Genomic DNA, 22,030 nt, shown 5'->3' with positions numbered 1-22,030 from the left:
TCTCTCCGTGAGCAGCGTCATTTCTCCACAGATCTCACCTGTAACTTGGTCCGTGGATAAGTTTAAAGCCATAATGTGAAGCAAAAACATCTCCATGGAGACGTAGAAAAGTTACACGATGAGTCTTTACATAAAAATCATCATATTGCCCGTTTAATGTTTAATGTGGGCGACGGTGGCTTAGTTGGTTGAGCGTTTGTCCACTGAGCCACAGGTCGATGGTGCGATTCCAGCTCCCACAGATGAGTCCTGTTGTTGTGTCCTTGGGCAAGACACTTAACCCCCCTCACCCCAGTGTGTGTGTGTGTGTGTGTGTGTGTGTGTGTGTGTGTGTGTGTGTGTTTCATTGGTGTAAAGCGATTTGAGTGACTTTAAGGTGGAAAAACGCTGTATAAAAATGTGAATATTTACCATTTACCGTATTTTCCAGAGTATAAGTCGTACTGGAGTATAAGTCGTACTGGAGTATAAGTCGTACTGGAGTATAAGTCGTACTGGAGTATAAGTCGTACTGGAGTATAAGTCGTACTGGAGTATAAGTCGTACTGGAGTATAAGTCGTACTGGAGTATAAGTCGTACTGGAGTATAAGTCGTACTGGAGTATAAGTCGTACTGGAGTATAAGTGTCTCTGGAGTATAAGTGTCTCTGGAGTATAAGTCGCACCAGCCAAAAAATGCATAATAATGAAGAAAAAAACATATAAGTCGCATGTTTTCGGGAAATTTATCTTACAAAATCCAAAACCAAGACCAGACATTTTATAATAATAACAATAAAACATCGAACAACACACAGTACATCACGCTAACGTAACACATTTATATTTATTCAGCTGAAGCACAGACAGAACTGAACACGTGTCTGGTTTGTTAACGTAAGATATTAACAGTTAATCAGATAAATAAAGTATAAAAAACAACAACAGGTTTACTCTGGATCTCACTCCAAATCAATAAATCCACTGAAACTTCATCCTCGGTGTCGATTCTCCGTAAGTAGAAGAAGCGCCGCGCCGTGTAGTAGATACTGGCACACGAGCCTAGAGCGCCCTCGTGTGGTTGAGTGTGACAATAATGAAGATGTGGAATGATATATTTGAATAATTTCACATATAAGTTGGATAAACTATGAATAAAGTGACACTTACAGTCCAGAAAATACGGTACATTTAATATATATGTTTAATAGATTAATTTACTATATCTGTTTGTGTTTACTGTGTGAGGAGGCGATGAATCAGCCGTACACATCGACGCTGGCTGTGTGTTTGTGTGTGTTGGTGTGCGTTTGTGCTGCAGTAGCGTCGTCTCACACAGTCATGACAGCGAGTGAATGACACTAATGTTGTTTGGTTGTTTTTTCTTGGATTCTCCTGAGGTTTAAAGTCTGTTTCTATTGGGCTTGAGCGTGTTAGACGGCGGCTAACGGCCCCCAGACTCGTGTACGCTCCACACATTTCCATAGTGTGAGGTTTAGCGGAGCGAGGTGTGCGGAGCAGGGGCCTGTCACAGACGATGACGCACACGAGTCCTTAAACCTGCAGAGGAACGGCAGATGGCAACGTTTATTTGGTTTGGATGAACGTTTTGGCTGGTTTTATGACAAACAGGAAGTACAAGAGGAAATACACAGAGCACAGGGTTAAACGTCCAACGGATTTTCATTTGATGATTCCGACTTTGGGACTGGTTGATTAGACAGATTAAAAAACTCACTGTAATAGGATCATTCAAGCATTTATTTATGTATTTATTATTAGGCCCGAGCCCCTACAGGGCGTAGGGCCTATTGCTTCCGCAACGATGAGTGCGAAGCACTCATCGTTGCAGACTGTCTTCACGAAGTTGCGCGCGAAGCGCGCAACTTCGTGGCAGCACCGCGACCTTGCACAGACTCCTGTGTCCTAGCAACCCATGCCGTAGGCATGGGACATGCATATTTGTTTTTGCTAGCATGTCAGCGTCAACATTGAGTCAATGGGCGAAGCCCATTGACTCAATGTTGACGCTGACGCGGCGCGAAGCGCTCATGTCCCCAAACACACTCCTGGCATCGAGCCCTATCCAAGCCCCCATGCCGCAGGCATGGGCCATACTTATAACTGCTAAAATGAATGGAAGTCAATGGGAGGTCAATGGCGGACCCCGACGTCATGGCGAATGACGAGCGCGTTAGCGCTCGTCATTCGCCATTGACCCCACGGTGACGTGGGGAAAGTCGAGAGCTTTCAAAAAACGTATAATATGTCATTCTAATGTTATCGGATATATTGTTTTTGCTAAAAATATTATTATTTTTATTTTTATTCTTCTTCTTCTGCTCTTTGAGCAGTAATTTGACCCCCTGAACATATTCAAAAACTCACAAAATTTTGCCCAAAATTCAGGTCTGCTGAAAAATTTATTTTTTTATGTGTTGCATCATTGGGCATAAAAAAATGGCGCGACAGCGCCCCCTGCAAAAGTCAAAATACATTGCGTCAATGGGAGACGTCTGGACGTCAACTTTGCCGTAGCGCCCCGAAATTCGGTACACGCATTCTTCAAGTGATGCCAAACAAAAAATATTATTATGGCCACGCCCCCTGACGCACCAGACGTCGGCCATCATGGATTGAAAATTCCAAAATGCCGAGTCAGCGTTTTCGCTGACGTTGCATTTTAATCAACTCCTCTGAAGGCGCTTCACCTACAGGGCTGAAAATCACTATACATCATCTAGACAAGTGGGGCATCAAAAGTTATCCAATTCATGATGATCCCTTTTATGGTTTCCGTGCGGCGAAGCCGCAAAATTCCATCGGAATTTTTGCAATTTTCAAAAGTCAGAATTTGCTCCCGTTTGCACATGCAAAGTCCGATTTTGGTCAAATTTGAATCAGTTTTAAAACTTTCCAACCTAAAGCTACTCATTACGACAGAAAGTAAATTGGCGCGATAGCGCCCCCTACAGAACATCTAATATATTTGTATGGAGGGCCGAAATTTTAGTTTTTCCAAATGTTACCAAATTTGACATGAAATTCCATTGGGTCATTCCAAACAATAAAGTCAATCAGACCCATGTGTGTTTTTGCTCCGTGTTGCCATGGCGATGCACCAAATTGCCAATGTTATCCTAATGGGAAAACTCCCAATTTTTCCCATTCATGGGAAAAATATTAGTTTCATGAAATAATGTGAAATTTGGCACCATGACTCCTCATGTCATCCTGATTAAAAAAGTCAATCAGACCCAAGTCATATTTTTCACTGGGTTGCCATGGTGATGCGCGAAAGCGCCCATGTTATCCTAATGGGAAAATTTCCACATTTTCGTACATTTCAAAGTCTAATAACGACTTATTATCGTCAACGACGAACACAAAATTTGGCACGGTGATTCTTCATGTTGTCCCCGTCAAAAAAGTCCAAGGGGCCAAGTTTGTATTTTGCACTGTGTTGCCATGGCGATGCCTGGAAAACCCATGTTTTTGCATTTTGTGCATCAGCACTTCACATGTGTTTTGACTTGTTTGGTGACAAGTGCAGCCCAAAGCCGCAATAAAGAAGGGACAAGTGGCGCGTTAGCGCCACCCACAGGGAGTGCCGGGTCGGCCGAGTGCGAAGCACGGCCCGCGAGGGCCGTTCGATGCCGCTTGCGGCTTTAATTAGGCCCGAGCCCCTACAGGGCGTAGGGCCTATTGCTTCCGCAACGATGAGTGCGAAGCACTCATCGTTGCAGACTGTCTTCACGAAGTTGCGCGCGAAGCGCGCAACTTCGTGGCAGCACCGCGACCTTGCACAGACTCCTGTGTCCTAGCAACCCATGCCGTAGGCATGGGTTTTCATATTTGTTGTTGCTAGCATGTCAGCGTCAACATCGAGTCAATGGGCGAAGCCCATTGACTCGATGTTGACGCTGACATGCGTTAACAGGAGTCAATAGGAGGAGTCGTCCCCCATCGCCCCCTGCACAGACTCCTGTGTCCTACCAACCCATGCCGTAGGCATGGGACATCCATATTTGTTCTTGCTAGCATGTCAGCGTCAACATTGAGTCAATGGGCGAAGCCCATTGACTCAATGTTGACGCTGACGCAGCGCAAAGCGCTAATGTCCCCAAACACACTCCTGACATCGAGCCCTATCCAAGCCCCCATGCCGCAGGCATGGGCCATACTTGTTACTGCTAAAATGAATGGAAGTCAATGGGAGGTCAATGGCGGACCCCGACGCCATGGCGAATGACGAGCGCGTTAGCGCTCGTCATTCGCCATTGACCCCACGGTGATGTGGGGAAGGTCGAGAGCTTTCAAAAAACGTATAATATGTGTTTCTAATGTTATCGGATATATTGTTTTTGCTAAAAATATTATTATTTTTTTTTTTTTTTTTTTTTATTTCTTTCTTCTGCTCTTTGAGCAGTAATTTGACCCCCTGAACATTTTCAAAAACTCACCAAATTTTGCCCAAAATTCAGGTCTGGCGAAAAATTTATTTTTTTATATGGTGCATCATTGGGCATAAAAAAATGGCGCGACAGCGCCCCCTGCAAAAGTCAAAATACATTGCGTCAATGGGAGACGTCCCGACGTCAACTTTGGCGTAGAGCCACGAAATTTGGTACACGCATTCTTCAAGTGATGCCAAACAAAAAAGATTATTATGGCCACGCCCCCTGACATACCGGAAGTCGGCCATCTTGGATTGAAAATTCCAAAATGCAAAGTCAGCGTTTTCGCTGACCTCGCATTTTCGTCAACTCCTCTGAAGGCGCTTCACCTGCAGAGCTGAAAATCACTGTACATCATCTAGACAAGTGGGGCATCAAAAGTTATCCAATTTATGATGATCCCTATTACGGTTTCCATGCGGCGAAGCCGCAAAATTCCATCGGAATTTTTGCAATTTTCAAAAGTCAAAATTTGCTCCCGTTTGCGCATGCAAAGTCCGATTTGGCTCAAATTCAAATCAGTTGTAAAACTTTCCGGCCTAAAGTGGCTCATTATGACAGAAATTAAATTGGCGCGATAGCGCCCCCTACAGAACATCTAATAAATTTGTATGGAAGGCCGAAAATTTAGTTTTCCCAAATGTTACCAAATTTGACACAAAATTCCATTGGGTCATCCCAATCAATAAAGTCAATCACACCCATGTGTTTTTTTGCACCGTGTTGCCATGGCGATGCGCCAAACTGCCAATGTTATCCTAATGGGAAAACTCCAAATTTTTCCCATTTATGGGAAAAATATTAGTTTCATGGAATAATGTGAAATTTGGCACCATGACTCCTCATGTCATCCTGATTAAAAAAGTCAATCAGACCCAAGTCATATTTTTCACTGGGTTGCCATGGTGATGCGCGAAAGTGCCCATGTTATCCTAATGGGAAAATTTCCAAATTGTCGTCCATTTCAAAGTCTTATAACGACTTATTACCGTCAAAGACGGACATAAAATTTGGCACAGTGATTCTTCAGGTCGTCCCCGTCAAAAAAGTCCGAGGGGCCAAGTTTGTATTTTGCACGGTGTTGCCATGGCGATGCCTGGAAAAACCCAAATTTTGCCATTTTGTGCATCAGCACTTCCAATGTCTTTTCACTTGTTTGGTGCCAAATGGAGTCCAGAGCCCCAAAAAAGAAGGGACAAGTGGCGCGTCAGCGCCACCCACAGGGAGTGCCGGGTCGGCCGAGTGCGAAGCACGGCCCGCGAGGGCCGTTCGATGCCGCTTGCGGCTTTAATTAGGCCCGAGCCTGGGACTCCGTCCCGGCGAGGGACTCATTAAAACCGCGTCCGAAACCCGGAAAATGGCAAAAATCAAGTAGTAAACACGCCCCGACATGGCAGTGAGTGGTGTCAAAAATTAGAACTCGACGAGCTCTAATTGTCACAAAAGACCCCGAGAAAAAATAACGAAAGATGACTCGGTAGCGCCACCTCAAACTTTGATTTTCATGGGGCCAATGGGAGCCCGACTCGTAAAAAAGTCAACGTAAAAATCCGAAACTCACATAAAAAAATAGTGCATTTCGGGACATGACAAAAATGATATTATGGCCCCGCCCTAAAATGTACAGGACGTCGGCCATATTGGATCAAACCCGGGAACGACAAAAGTGCACACCCTCGCATTCAGGACATTTTCTCGCCCAGTTTTCATCACAAACACGTCAAATTTGGCCAAATCTCACTAAACACATGTGTGATTAAAGATTATCAATTACATTTTGATTATGACTTTGGGTGTGGTCAGGGTGAATTTTCAACAAAATCATAATTTTTGGAATATTTCAAAAAAATATTTCTCTTTCACACATTTTTTGTTGGGAAAACGCTAATACAGCAATTATGCACATTTATGAGCTGAACGCAATGATATGCAAATCAAGGCACTCTCTCACAAAATGGCTCTCTAGCGCCCTCTTCAAATTTCATTTTCAAAAATTCGTAGAAGACAAACGCTTTGACGTGGACGTGTGAAAAAAATCACAGGGGCCTTATTTGTGATGGGGCACAATGTGAGAAAGTCACATGACTGTAGCTGTTATGGTTTAGGAGAAAAATAATGGGTGGAAAAAAAATTTCCATTATTAGGCCCGAGCCTGGGACTCCGTCCCGGCGAGGGACTCATTAAAACCGCGTCCGGAACCCGGAAAATGGCAAAAATCAAGTAGTAAACACGCCCCGACATGGCAGTGAGTGGTGTCAAAAATTAGATCTCGACGAGCTCTAATTGTCACAAAAGACCCCGAGAAAAAATAACGAAAGACGACTCGGTAGCGCCACCTCAAACTTTGATTTTCATGGGGCCAATGGGAGCCCGACTCGGAAAAAAGTCGACGTAAAAATCCGAAACTCACATCAAAAAATAGTACATGTCAGGACATGACAAAAATGATATTATGGCCCCGCCCTAAAATGTACAGGACGTCGGCCATATTGGATCAAACCCAAGAACGACAAAAGTGCACACCCTCGCATTCAGGACATTTTCTCGCACAGTTTTCATCACAAACACTTCAAAATTGTCCAAATCCCACTAAACCCATGTGTGATTAAAGATTATCAATTATATTTTGATTATGACTTTGAATATGGTCAGGGTGAATTTTCAACAAAATCGCAAATTTTGGAATATTTCAAAAAAATATTTGTCTTTCACACATTTTTTGTTGGGAAAATGCTAATACAGCGTTTATGCACATTTGTGAGCTGAACGCAATGGTATGCAAATCAAGGCACTCTCTCACAAAATGGCTCTCTAGCGCCCTCTTGAAACTTCATTTTCAAAAATTCATAGAAGACAATCGATTTGTCGTGGACGTGTGAAAAAATTCACAAGGGCCTTATTTGTGATGGGGCACAATGTGAGAAAGTCACATGACTGTAGCTGTTATGGTTTAGGAGAAAAATAATGGGTGGAAAATGCGTTTCCATTATTATTATTATTATTATTATTATTATTATACTTACCGCTTTGAAGTCATTTTTGACCCTCTGAACGTTAACGAAAACTCAAATTTATTGAACCCAAAATTCAAGTTTGGTGAAAAATTTATTATTTTGATGTTCAAAAAAATTATTCTTTCAAAATGACTCATTAGCGCCACCTCAAAAATCAAAATGCATTACGTCAATGAGAGACCTTTTTCATCGTAGACAAATGAAATTTGGTACAAACATAGAACATGTGAAGACAAGTAAAAAATTATATTATGACCCCACCCTAAACCCTACAGGAAGTCAGCCATTGTGGGCGGAACCCCATTTTTTCAAAATTTTACCTCTCACATTTGGATTTTTTGCGCCTTGGATTTTCATTCAAGAAACATGCAAATTGGTCAAAATAAACTAGACCCAAGTGGCATTATAGAGAGCTGTCTTTGATTTTTCTACATCATAAAATGTGGGTGTGGCCAGCCTGCAAAAAAAAATCAATAATTTGAAGTGTTAAAATGTTCATCACTCACACATGCAGTGTCCTATTTCCCGGCATTAATATACATTTTGTTTAAAATCTTGATCTACACAAAATGATATACAATTTACATATGTCAGATTTTTTTCTGCTCCACAGCGCCCCCTTGAACTTTTGAATAGGACCAAAAAAATTACTTTGACGTAAACATCTGAAATTTGACATGGACATTTGGCTTGGCAAACTGAACAAAAAAGCCAATGAGAACATACCTCTGTCTGCAACTATGTTACCGTGGTAACATAATAAATGTGTCATTGAAATGAATGGGGTTCAGAGTACTGGACTTTGTTGTAGACTAAATAGATGCTCTACACTCATCAAACTATGGCCTAAAATTCAAGATTGGCAAAACAAGTTGTATTTTCATGTGGAAAAAAATTAATGTATCAAAATGACCCAATAGCGCTACCTCAAAATTTGAAATACATTACGGCAATGAGAGACCTTTTTCATCGTAGACAAATGAAATTTGGTACAAACATAGAACATGTCAAGACAAGAAAAAAATTATATTATGACCCCACCCTAAACCCTACAGGAAGTCGGCCATTGCGGGCAGAACCCAATTTTTCCAAAATTTTACCTCTCACATTTGAATTTTTTACGCCTCGAATTTTCATTCGAGAAACATGAAAATTGGTCAAAATGAACTACACCCATGTGGGATTATAAGCAACTCTTTTGTAATTTTCAAAGTTAAAAAATATGGGTGTGGCCAGCCTGCAAAGAAAAAAGATGTTTTTTAAAGGATTTAAATGCGTGTAACTCACACAGTTAGTGTCCTATGTCCCGGCAGGAATATACTTTTTTATTCAAACTGTTGATCTGAACACATAGATATACAATTTACACTGGTCAGACAATAAATTGCTCCACAGCGCCCCCTTGAACTTTTGAATTGGACCAAAAAAATTACTTTGACATAAACATTTGAAATTTGGCATGGACATCCCTATTGCTATACTGAACAAAAAAGTCAATGACACCATACCTGTATTTTCAAAGGTGTTGCCATGGCAACGCCTGACATTTCTCATTGAAATACATGGGTTTTAGATAACTGGGATGAAAAATGATTACTTTGTCATAGACCATTGACATTTGGTACACATATTCCTCTCATCATACTAAACAAAAAAGCCAATGAAGACATACCTTTATTTCCAACCGTGCAGGAGTGAAAATGTGATAAATGGTCTCATTGGAGTGAATGGAGTAGCATTACTCAGACGCTGATTTTGGGGGGAGGGGCGATGTAAGCGGGAACGAAACGCAGGATCTCCGCGGTGGCGTGTACCCCGCGGTCGCAAGGGGTGGCGAGGGCCTTTATCACTGCTTGCAGTTTTAATTATTATTATTATTATTATTATTATACTTACCGCTTTGAAGTCATTTTTGACCCCCTGAACGTTAACGAAAACTCAAATTTATTGGACCCAAAATTCAAGTTTGGTGAAAAATTTATTATTTTGATGTTCAAAAAAATTATTCTTTCAAAATGACTCATTAGCGCCACCTCAAAAATCAAAATGCATTACGTCAATGAGAGACCTTTTTCATCGTAGACAAATGAAATTTGGTACAAACATAGAACATGTCAAGACAAGTAAAAAATTATATTATGACCCCACCCTAAACCCTACAGGAAGTCGGCCATTGTGGGCGGAACCCCATTTTTTCAAAATTTTACCTCTCACATTTGGATTTTTTGCGCCTTGGATTTTCATTCAAGAAACATGCAAATTGGTCAAAATGAACTAGACCCATGTGGGATTATAGGGAGCTGCCTTTGATTTTTCTACATCATAAAATGTGGGTGTGGCCAGCCTGCAAAAAAAAAATCAATAATTTGAAGTGTTAAAATGTGCATCACTCACACATGCAGTGTCCTATTTCCCGGCATTAATATACATTTTGTTTAAAATCTTTATCTACACAAAATGATATACAATTTACATATGTCAGATTTTTTTCTGCTCCACAGCGCCCCCTTGAACTTTTGAATTGGACCAAAAAAATTACTTTGACGTAAACATCTGAAATTTGGCATGGACATTTGGCTTGGCAAACTGAACAAAAAAGCCAATGAAAACATACCTCTGTCTGCAACTATGTCACCGTGGTAACATAATAAATGTGTCATTGAAATGAATGGGGTTCAGAGTACTGGACTTTGTTGTAGACTAAATAGATGCTCTACACTCATCAAACTATGGCCTAAAATTCAAGATTGGCAAAACAAGTAGTATTTTCATGTGGAAAAAAATTAATGTGTCAAAATGACTCAATAGCGCCACCTCAAAATTTGAAATACATTACGGCAATGAGAGACCTTTTTCATCGTAGACAAATGAAATTTGGTACAAACATAGAACATGTCAAGACAAGAAAAAAATTATATTATGACCCCACCCTAAACCCTACAGGAAGTCGGCCATTGTGGGCGGAACCCCATTTTTTCAAAATTTTACCTCTCACATTTGGATTTTTTGCGCCTTGGATTTTCATTCAAGAAACATGCAAATTGGTCAAAATGAACTAGACCCATGTGGGATTATACGGAGCTGCCTTTGATTTTTCTACATCATAAAATGTGGGTGTGGCCAGCCTGCAAAAAAAAAATCAATAATTTGAAGTGTTAAAATGTGCATCACTCACACATGCAGTGTTCTATTTCCCGGCATTAATATACATTTTGTTTAAAATCTTGATCTACACAAAATGATATACAATTTACATATGTCAGATTTTTTTCTGCTCCACAGCGCCCCCTTGAACTTTTGAATTGTACCAAAAAAATTACTTTGACATAAACATCTGAAATTTGGCATGGACATTTGGCTTGGCAAACTGAACAAAAAAGCCAATGAGAACATACCTCTATTTTAAACTATGTTGCCGTGGTAACATAATAAATGTGTCATTGAAATGAATGGGGTTCAGAGTACTGGACTTTGTTGTAGAATAAATAGATGCTCTACACTCATCAAAGTATGGCCTAAAATTCAAGATTAGGAAAAAATGTTGTGTTTTGATGTTCAAAAAAATTTACGTATCAAAATGACTCAATAGCGCCACCTCAAAATTTGAAATACATTACGGCAATGAGAGACCTTTTTCATCGTAGACAAATGAAATTTGGGACAAAAATAGAACATGTCAATACAAGTAAAAAATTATATTATGACCCCACCCTAAACCCTACAGGAAGTCGACCATTGTGGGCGGAACCCAATTTTTTCAAAATTTTACCTCTCATATTTGGATTTTTTGCGCCTTGGATTTTCATTCAAAAAACTTGCACATTGGTCAAAATGAACTAGACCCATATGGGATTATAGGGAACTGTCTTGGATTTTTCTACATCATAAAATGTGAGTGTGGCCAGCCTGCAAATAAAAAAGCAAAATTTTGAAGTAATAAATTGCACATAACTCACACATGCAGTGTCCTATTTCCTGGCATTAATATACATTTTTTTTCAAAATGTGGATCTGAACACATACATATACAATTTACATCGGTCAGACATGATATTGCTCCACAGCGCCCCCTTGACATTTTGAATTGTACCAAAAAAATTACTTTGACGTAAACATTTGAAATTCGACATGAACATTTGGCTTGGCAAACTGAACAAAAAAGCCAATGACAACATACCTCTATTTTCAACTATGTTACCGTGGTAACAAAATAAATGTGTCATTGAAATGAATGGGGTTCAGAGTACTGGACTTTGTTGTAGACTAAATAGATGCTCTACATTCATCAAACTATGGCCTAAAATTCAAGATTAGCAAAAAATTTTGTATTTTCATGTCGCAAAAAAATTAACGTAACAAAATGACTCAATAGCGCCACCTCAAAATTTGAAATACATTGCGGCAATGAGAGACCTTTTTCATCGTAGACAAATGAAATTTGGTACAGACATAGAACATGTCAAGACAAGTAAAAAATTATTATGGCCCCACCCTAAACCCTACAGGAAGTCGGCCATTGTGGGCGGAACCCCATTTTTCCCAAATTTTACCTCTCACATTTGTATTTTTGGTGCCTTGGATTTTCTTTCAAGAAACTTACAAATTGGTAAAAATAAACTAAACCCATGTGGGATTATAGGGAACTCTTTTGGATTTTCCTAAATTATAAAATATGGGTGTGGCCAGCCTGCAAAGAAAAAGTATGTTTTTTGAAGTTTTAAATGGCCCGTAACTCAAACATGCAGTGTCCTAATTCCCGGCATTAATATACGTTTTGTTCAAAATATTCATCTGAGTGCATAGACATGCAATTCACATGTCAAATATTACATAGCTCCACAGCGCCCCCTTGAAATTTTAAATGGCACGTAAAAAAATTACTTTGTCACAAACATTTGAAATTTGCCATGGACTTTGCTATTGCTATACTGAACAAAAAAGTCAAAGAAACCATATCTCTATTTTCAAAGGTGTTGCCATGGCAACGTCTGACATTTCTCATTGAAATACATAGGTTTTGGTTAACTGGGATGAAAAATAATTACTTTGTCATAGACCATTGAAATTTGGTACACATATTCCTCTCATCATACTGAACAAAAAAGCCAATGAAGACATACCCCTATTTCCAACCGTTCAGGCGTGACAATGTCATAAATGGTCTCATTGGAATGAATGGAGTAGTATTACTGAGACGCTGATTTTGGGGGGAGGGGCCATGTAAGCGGGAACGAAAGGCAGGATCTCCGCGGTGGCGTGTACCCCGCGGTCGCAAGGGGTGGCGAGGGCCTTTATCACTGCTTGCAGTTTTAATTATTTTTATTTTTTTTATTTCTTTCTTCTGCTCTTTGAGCAGTAATTTGACCCCCTGAACATTTTCAAAAACTCACCAAATTTTGCCCAAAATTCAGGTCTGCTGAAAAATTTATTTTTTTATGTGGTGCATCATTGGACATAAAAGAATGGCGCGACAGCGCCCCCTGCAAAAGTCAAAATACATTGCGTCAATGGGAGACGTCCCGACGTCAACTTTGGCGTAGAGCCACGAAATTTGGTACACGCATTCTTCAAGTGATGCCAAATAAAAAAGATTATTATGGCCACGCCCCCTGACGCACCGGAAGTCGACCATCTTGGATTTAAAATTCTAAAATGCAGAGTCAGCGTTTTCGCTGACCTCGCATTTTCGTCAACTCCTCTGAAGGCGCTTTACCTGCAGGGCTGAAAATCACTGTACATCATCTAGACAAGTGGGGCATCAAAAGTTATCCAATTTATGATGATCCCTTTTACGGTTTCCGTGCGGCAAAGCCGCAAAATTCCATCGGAATTTTTGCAATTTTCAAAAGTCAAAATTTGCTCCCGTTTGCGCATGCAAAGTCCGATTTTGGTCAAATTCAAATCAGTTGTAAAACTTTCGGGCCTAAAGCTACTCATTATGACAGAAACTAATTTGGCGCGATAGCGCCCCCTACAGAACATCTAATAAATTTGTATTGAAGGCCGAAAATTTAGTTTTCCCAAATGTTACCAAATTTGACACACAATTCCATTGGGTCATCCCAATCAATAAAGTCAATCAGACCTATGTCGTCTTTTGCACCGTGTTGCCATGGCAATGCGCGAAAGCGCCCATGTAATCCTAATGGGAAAATTTCCAAATTTTCATGCATTTCAAAGTCTTATAACGATTTATTCACTTCATTGAGGAATGTGAAATTTGGCACAGTGATTCTTCAGGTCGTCACCGTCAAAAAAGTCCTCGGGGCCAAGTGTGTATTTTGCACGGTGTTGCCATGGCGATGCCTGGAAAACCCATGTTTTTGCATTTTGTGCATCAGCACTTCATATGTGTTTTGACTTGTTTGGTGACAAGTGCAGCCCAAAGTCGCAATAAAAAAGGGACAAGTGGCGCGTTAGCGCCACCCACAGGGAGTGCCGGGTCGGCCGAGTGCGAAGCACGGCCCGCGAGGGCCGTTCGATGCCGCTTGCGGCTTTAATTATGATTATTTTTATTATTAGTATTTTTTTTTTTTCATTTTTGGTTATTTTTTCTTAATTTTGTTATTGTTGCTGTTATGTGTTTATTTATTTATGATTATTATTATTATTATTATTATTAGTAGTAGTAGTAGTATATTATAATTTTTTTCATTTTTGGTTATTTTTTCTTAATTTTGTTATTGTTGCTGTTTTGTGTTGTTTTTTATTTATTTATTTATTATTATTATTAGTAGTAGTAGTAGTAGTATATTTTTTATAATTTTTTTTCATTTTTGGTTATTATTTTTTTCTTATTTTTGTTATTGTTATGTGTTGTTTTTTATTTATTATTATTTTTTGTTATTAGTAGTAGTATATTCTTATTTTTGATGATTATGTGGTAGTGGCTGGTGTCGGGCGGACCAAAGAGGTGCAGAACTCGGGGCAGATTTACAGTGTTTATTTACAGTTTGTGCAATAAATAACAAAAGTTCATTAAACCAGCAAGAGACGGGGAGCGAGTCAGAGTCTGAGGATGCGTCGTGAAGAGCGTAGACAGGAACAGGGAACAACCAGCAGGACGGGATTGGGGACGGAGCCAGAGGTAACCGAGCAGGAGCAGTCCGAAGAACGGGAGCCGGGGCTGGAGACGTGGAGCAAGCCGGAGTCCAGGACGGGACAAGGAGGTGAAGACAAGGAGCAGACTGTACCGGAGCCAGATCGTCCGCGTGTCAAACGTTCCGGTTCTCCTGACCTTCCCAGCTCTGGCTCTCTGGTTCCGCTCCTGACTCCGCGCTCCTGCTCCTGTTCAGTCAAACTCCTTACCTTCACCTCCTTGTCTCATCCTGGACCCCGGCTGCTCCACGTCTCCTGTTCTGGCTCCCGCTCTCCTGTCCATCCTGGCTCGGCTTCCTCTGGTTCTGTTCCCGGTCCTGTCTTCATCCCGCTCCCGGCGGTTCCCTGTTCCCGTCTCAACTCCCCCTGACGTGCCCCTGGGCTCTCGCTCGCACCCTGTTCTTTTTGGATTACTGGACTATTGTGTGATTTCACTAACTGTAAATAAAACACTGTAAATCTGCCCCGAGTTCTGCACCTCTTTGGTCCACCCCACACTGGCATTAGGCAGATTATTTGTATTATTACCATTATTATTTTTATTGATCATTTAATTTTTACCACTATTTAATTTATTATTATTAGTAGTAGTATTATTAGTATTATTATTAGGACTATTATTATGTTTATTATTATATTTATTATTATTATTATTATTATATTTTATTTTATTTTATTTTATTTTTTTTTTTTGGCAGAAACGTCCCCTCCCACACATCAGGAAAGGTTCATTTCTATCCTGTAAATGTCACTTTTTCAGTATCGATTCCCGCTCAAAGTGAGCCGTTTCGATCCTAGTTTTGGTATCGGTCAGTATTAAAGTTTCACGATCTCTTTAACGTCACATGATTATTTTAAACAGACTGATCTGATCCACGCTGAGTCTGATCTGTTTGTTTGGGAGGAGCCGTTTAAAGCTCTGGCTCTTCTTCTTGCTGCGTCTCCTCCTCGATGGATGGTCCTCTGGAGGAAAGATAAACGAGGGCAGTTTGTCCTCTGCTCGGGACGTTTCACACAGATTTACACACACGCCAAACGCACCGCTGGGCTAATGTGTCACGTGGGGACGTTACAAAGACGTAAATTGTTTTTTTCTGCAGCTCAATCGCACTTTTAACCCGAGTCATAACAAACATAACACAGAAAACGCGTCTATCAGTGCCGCGACGTGAGCTCGTTCTGCTTTGTGATTGGCCGGTCGGATAAACCGTTAAACGCCTCACGATTATCAGTTCTACCACTGTTTATTTGAACGCGTTAACAGCCGACGCTTAAGAAAAATTCAAGAGAAATACTACAGATATTTTGACTGACCGGCTGATTTAACCTTAACCCATAGACCAGAGGTGTCCAAACTACGGCCCGGGGGCGAAATGCGGGCCTCAGACTGGTTTTTATCGGCCCTTAGCCTCCTGCAGAACCGGCCCAGTTGATCATAAGCAGCACTTTTAACGGCAATTTAAACTATTTCTACAATTATAACCTCAAACATGACATTGCAGTGTGAAACAGACCTAAAATTAATGTGTTTTAAGTCTTAAAAACGCACAGCGGCTCAGTCAGATCTGTGTTTAAAGCGCCGCACTGATCACCGTCTGTGGCTCTCCGCTTCAAATATGTTTTGAGATGTGGCTCTCGATAAGAAAAAGTTTGTGCACCTCTGGCATAGACTGTTTATATAAATGGACGTAGCTAACGTGCTAGCTGCTACATTCCAAACAGGAAGTGATCATGTGTGCACTTCCTGCTCCATCGACTTTACGTTGAAAAACTGTGTCCCCTCTCTCTGTAACTTGGTCTTAAATGTTCGTATTAACCCGCTCTACATGATCCTGGGGTTCTTTTTTCTTTTTTCTTTAGAGTTTATTTTATACATATTTTTTTGTTAGTTTATTTAGTTTTTCTTTTTAGTTAAATTGAGTTTATTCATTTTTTGTTATTTTGAGTTTTTTTTGTGTTTTTTGTTTTTGTTTTTTTTTAGTTATTCCTTTGTTCATATTAACCCGCTCTACATGATTCTAGGATTTTATTTTATTTTTTACATTTTTTTTTGTTTTTGTTTTTGTTTTTTAGCTATTTTGAGATTTTTTTTTTATTTAGTTATTTTTATTTATTTATTTTTGTTATTTTGAGGGGTTTTCTTGTTTATTTTCTCTATTTTTTTTGTTATTTTTATAACAGATAATATAGATAATATAATATAGCAGATAATTACTCAAAAAGTTTTATCAACATTGTTAAAACGAATGTCCTCATATGTGGGCATCATTTTTCTCATAATGTAAAAATGTAATTGTTTATTTTTACTCTCGTCAGGTCCAATTAGCCCAAAAAACAAAGAGAAATTAATAAAGTCATGAAAGAATTTGGGTCTTAAGAGGATAATTTAAACATAAACATAACGAGACTCAACAATGTCTCACTTCAACGATCTCGGCTCTCGTAAACGACTGTGTGTGAACCGTCCCCACTTGGGTCGATAAACATATAAACACACGTGCGTTTTTATCGTTTGTGGGGACGTTGTGTTGAATTTCTTTAATTAACCTAAACCTAAACCCACATCTTCACTTTTAATCTGAAAAAAATGACCTCACGGGCGTTTGATTTCTGCTCCGTACGAAGTGACTAACGGATTTCGGTCTCCACAGTGTCACGAATACCTGCTCACACACGGACGCACAAACACACACACACACACAAACAAACACACAACCCAAGAATAAACAGAGGAGGAAGGTGAAGACGAGCGGAGGTATTAAGACTGAGAGAGCGGGACAGGAAGTACGAGTGTGACAGCGGAGGGATCTAGGACACGGGACAGATGGGAATAGTGACCGCACGCACACACACACACACATACACACCCCTACGCGCACACACACACACACTTATATGACGACTAATGGTAAAAGTGACAGTGACAAGTGGGTGCCATTCTGTTCTATTGATTTTCTGTGTTTTCAGTTATGATCACTGTGTGTGTGTGGGGGTGTGTGTGTGTGTGTGTGTGGGTGTGTGTGTGTAGGTGGGGGTGTACGTGTGTGTGTAGGTGTGTGTGTAAAGCTTGTACGATTTGATTGGTTGATCGGTACAGTTTGATTTACAAAGCTAAATTCTATCGTTGAAACCCCGACTTCGGTTGAAATAACAAGAATTTATTTAAAGACAATATATTTGACTTTTAATTCACATATTTTACATTTGTTCGTGTTGTTATTGGCCGTTAAATCCGCTCTTGAGAACATTCGCTTTGGCGTTTTACTGTTTTAGAACTTAAAATAATGCTTCGCTACTCTGGGATTTGGTGTTAGGGCTCCATCTAGTGGCAGCAGTGGGTTAAATTTCATGCTAATGTAATAAACGTGAACATAGTTTGATGACGGAGCTGCTCAGAATGATTTTGGCGATGATGGATGTGCGGAAAATGCACTGGAGTTCTACCTATGACGCAACAATCCGGGGAAATTTTTCAAAGCTAGGCCAGATTAATGTATAAACAAAGCTAAATACAACAACTCCGGGTTTGTTTCGGGTGATTGAACAACGTTATAGTGATCAAAATGTGACGTATATGTAAGTGACGCTTTAGCGCTGATGTAAACGTGTGATGCACCTCCTTTTTTGGACGGGAGTGGACACGTTTCACATTTGCTACGGATAAAACTTCCATATTGTCGCTTTAAGTCGCGCAGTTTGAAATCCAAAATGGCGTCACCAAGTACTACAACGTATTTGATTTTACGGAAAGTGATTCTGAATACCACAAAATGGAAGAATAACTGTACTGTCCCCAAATTTGAAAAGTATCAGAAGTATTCCGTTGCCGTATTTTCCGAACAATAAGTCGCACTTTTTTCATAGTTTGTCCGGGGGTGCGACTTATACTCAGATGCGACTTATACGTGAAATAGTTTTTTTTTCTTCGTTATTATGCATTTTTTGGCTGGTGCGACTTATACTCCGGAAAACACGGTACTTCTCAACACCAATACTCCACAATTTATACGTAAATACCGCAGAACGATGCTAACGTAACTGCGGAACTGTTTAACGTCTCTGTACGGTTTATCCCTGACCTGTCCAGCCAGAACCAAACGCTTTGACGAAACTTTACAAAAAAAAATGAGCGGATCCGGAGCCGTGTCGTGTCTCTCTGATTCCGGAGGGCGTGATTGACAGACGGGTTAACCAATCAGAGAGACGCGAGGTCCGTTCGCGTCCAAAACAAACATGGCTGCTTTAAAAAAAACACGTAAAAGACTTGGAAAAAGGTGCAGGTTTTCGCCGAACGCACTTCAGGTAAAAGTAGTTGTGTTTTTTGTGTGCGTGACCGTCCGCTCGAGCGACGTAAACCTCATTTGTCTCATGTTTCTGTGGTGTTTACTAACCCCGTCCGCCGTCCTCTTTATTCCAGGTAAGACTCGCCGCTTTAAGTCCCTCCGCGGCGCCGTCAAGAAAAACGCCGCCATTCTTCGTAAGGCGTGTGCGTCTGTCTGCATGGTCCATCATCCATATTGCAGAAATGCCTCCAGCGGATTGCTCCTCCCCCTTTTTTTTTTGTCGTTTTGGACGTAGTTTCGCTCCAGAGTGGTTTCATTTTGCTCTTTTCCTTCCCCGTTTAAGCATCTTTTGGACCACTCCTGCGCCGGGTTGAGGCCGCGGAGTGGTTTGTCCTGCTCTGACGTTTATAAAGTTACTCTCGTTGTCTCCTTTAAGTTTTTTAAAACGCATTCGGGCAACGCTTTGTAGCAACTACGCCTTAATTAGCCTCTTTAAAGCACGAAGAGCGACTCAAGTCATCACGAGGAAAGAGTTTACGAAGAAAGACGCAGGTTCGCCCTTGACGCTCGTGTCTTGGTTCGTCGGTTTCTCGCTTCGTCGGCTGCGTTTGAAGGACACTTACGTCACTCCCGGCGCGACGTTTGATATTTCACGCACCCGACGAACGCGAAACGACAAATGTGCTTTGCGTTTCCGTGGAGATCCGCCGTGAGCGAAGCGTGCGTCCGAGCAGACTTCGCGCGCTGCTATGTCCCGTCATGAACCGCGCGTCACTTCTTCTACGGGAAAAACGAGGTATATTTTCTTAAAGTTATGTAATACTCGCTAGCTACAATAATCGCACAATATTTTAATTTTCTTTAGAAGACGGTCCGACGAAATATTAGAGTGTGGGACCTTTTTTCGTTTTTTTGGTGGCGACTTTTTTTGGCCAGGCGGCGTAAATAAATAGACGTCGCAAAACTGAAGTCGCCTCGTTCCAAAAAGGGAAAGAGACGTTATCTTCAACAACCTCGCTCCGGATTGGCTCTTTGGTTGCTATGACACTCGCAGTCGGAATTCCTAATATGGAAATCGACTCCAAATTAGCCGCTATAACTGCTAGCCTCGATGACGTCACGCTCACTTAGTCCACGTCTTTATAAAGTTTACGGAGTTTACGCAGACGACGGGGACGATAATTACCTTTACTAAACTCTTTGCGCTTTCTTTACGCTAATTAAGGCGTAGTTATTCCGAAGCGTAGCCCTCGTTTATCGGCTGCTGGAGCGGTAAAGCCCGTACTCGTCTTTCTAACGAGTATTTCCACATTTCGATTGAAGTATCTGACTATTTGTTCACTGTGTGTTCACTTTACCCTTCAGCGCTAACGTCTCACCGCTCCACGTCACTTTCCGTCGACGCTTTAAAATTTTGCGTCGCCGGAAAGACGAAGCTAAACTGTAGGAGACAACGAGACTGTTTGAGATTCCCGGTTTCTTTCGTAGGTTTTAAACGAATGCCCTGCCTGACTCACATAGACAACAACAACGAGACGGCGGACGCACAAACGCCGCAATTCTTCAACGTGACAATTACAAATATCACACAAATGTTTTATAAACGTGTGTTTTAAATGTGAGACGCTGTTCTCGTGTTGTTTTCTATCCAGACTCCCCCTACCTGCAAACTCTGGTACTGCTGCTTTGACTTTACACAGTAGAAATATTTGATCTGGAGTTTGACTTTTCAGAATCTGTGGTTTGTGTTTGAGGAAATGTTTTTGTCACTGCACACGATCAGATACAGCACTTTATTCATTTATTTATTTATTTATTTTGATTTTATTTATTTATTTTGATTTTATTTATTTTGATTTTATTTATTTATTTCAATTTTTTAAATTTTTTTAATTTTGTTTTTATTTATTTATTTATTTCGATTTTTTTATTTATTTCAATTTTATTTATTTATTTATTTTGATTTTATTTATTTTGATTTTATTTATTTATTTCGATTTTATTTATTTGTTTATTTATTTATTTCGATTTTAAAGAAGAGTAATTTGGAAAAGTACTACCAAAGTAAGAGTAACACTACTTCAAAATAGTTTTACTCAAGTAGAAGTGCAAAGTAGTGGTCCAAGAAATTACTCAAGTAACAGGGAAAAGGAAAAGTACGACTGAGTAACGTTACTTCAACATTATATTACTCAAGTAGAAGTACAGACGAGTGGGAAAAGTACTGAAGTAAAAGTCATGTTACGTGAAAATGATTTTATTTTAGTAAAAGTGCAAAGTAGTGGTCCAAGAAATTACTCAAGTAACGGTAAAAAAAAAAGTATTTGGGAAAAGTACTGCAGAAGTAAGAGTAATGTTACTACAGTACAAACTAGAGGGAAAAGTTTGAGCTTTTACTCATTAAAAACCCAAACGAACCCATCCTCTCTCCTCCTGTCGCTCCTCCTCTCGTTGATTCCTCCTCCTGTCGCTCCTCCTCTCTTTGTTTCCTCCTCCTGTCGCTCCTCCTCTCTTTGTTTCCTCCTCCTCTCTTTGTTTCCTCCTCCTGTCGGTCCTCCTCTCTTTGATTCCTCCTCCTGTCGCTCCTCCTCTCTTTGATTCCTCCTCCTGTCACTCCTCCTCTCTTTGATTCCTCCTCCTGTTGCTCCTCCTCTGTTTGTTTCCTCTTCCTGTCGCTCCTCCTCTCTTTGAGTCCTCCTTCTGTCGCTCCTCCTCTGTTTGTTTCCTCCTCCTGTCGCTCCTCCTCTCTTTGTTTCCTCCTCCTGTCGCTCCTCCTCTCTTTGTTTCCTCCTCCTGTCGCTCCTCCTGTTTGTTTCCTCCTCCTGTCGCTCCTCCTCTGTTTGTTTCCTCCTTCTGTCGCTCCTCCTCTCTTTGATTCCTCCTCCTGTCGCTCCTCCTCTCTTTGATTCCTCCTCCTGTCGCTCCTCCTCTCTTTGATTCCTCCTCCTGTCGCTCCTCCTCTCTTTGATTCCTCCTCCTGTCGCTCCTCCTCTCTTTGTGTTTGGGTCTTGTGGGTTTTCTCTATATTTAGTCGTTAAACTAGTTCAGACGTCTTTGAGGAGCGAGGAGCGGGTTAGAGGAGCAGCGTCACATTTACACCGACTTTTATCAAATTTAAACGTTTATCTCATATTTACCATTTCTACTTAACAAAATTACGTAACCGTAGTCCTAAAATCCACTAAAAGTATTTCAAATT

The 22,030-nt window shown here is 40.6% G+C and overlaps 1 protein-coding gene across 1 annotated transcript in view; it reads left to right on the top strand.

The window, feature by feature from the left end:
• The window catches only part of cacna1c (calcium channel, voltage-dependent, L type, alpha 1C subunit), a 316,373-nt gene that overhangs the window by 210,983 nt on the left and 83,360 nt on the right, over positions 1–22,030 (top strand). The window contains exon 11 of the mRNA XM_055225600.1: positions 18,966–19,034. Within this exon, the coding sequence (XP_055081575.1) occupies positions 18,966–19,034 (69 nt within the window). The remainder of the gene's footprint in view (positions 1–18,965; positions 19,035–22,030) is intronic.

Source organism: Periophthalmus magnuspinnatus, chromosome 12, assembly GCF_009829125.3.
Source record: "Periophthalmus magnuspinnatus isolate fPerMag1 chromosome 12, fPerMag1.2.pri, whole genome shotgun sequence".
Taxonomy (NCBI): domain Eukaryota; kingdom Metazoa; phylum Chordata; class Actinopteri; order Gobiiformes; family Gobiidae; genus Periophthalmus; species Periophthalmus magnuspinnatus.
Note: the sequence above shows the minus strand (reverse complement) of the source record. Positions and strands in the feature narration are given on the sequence as shown.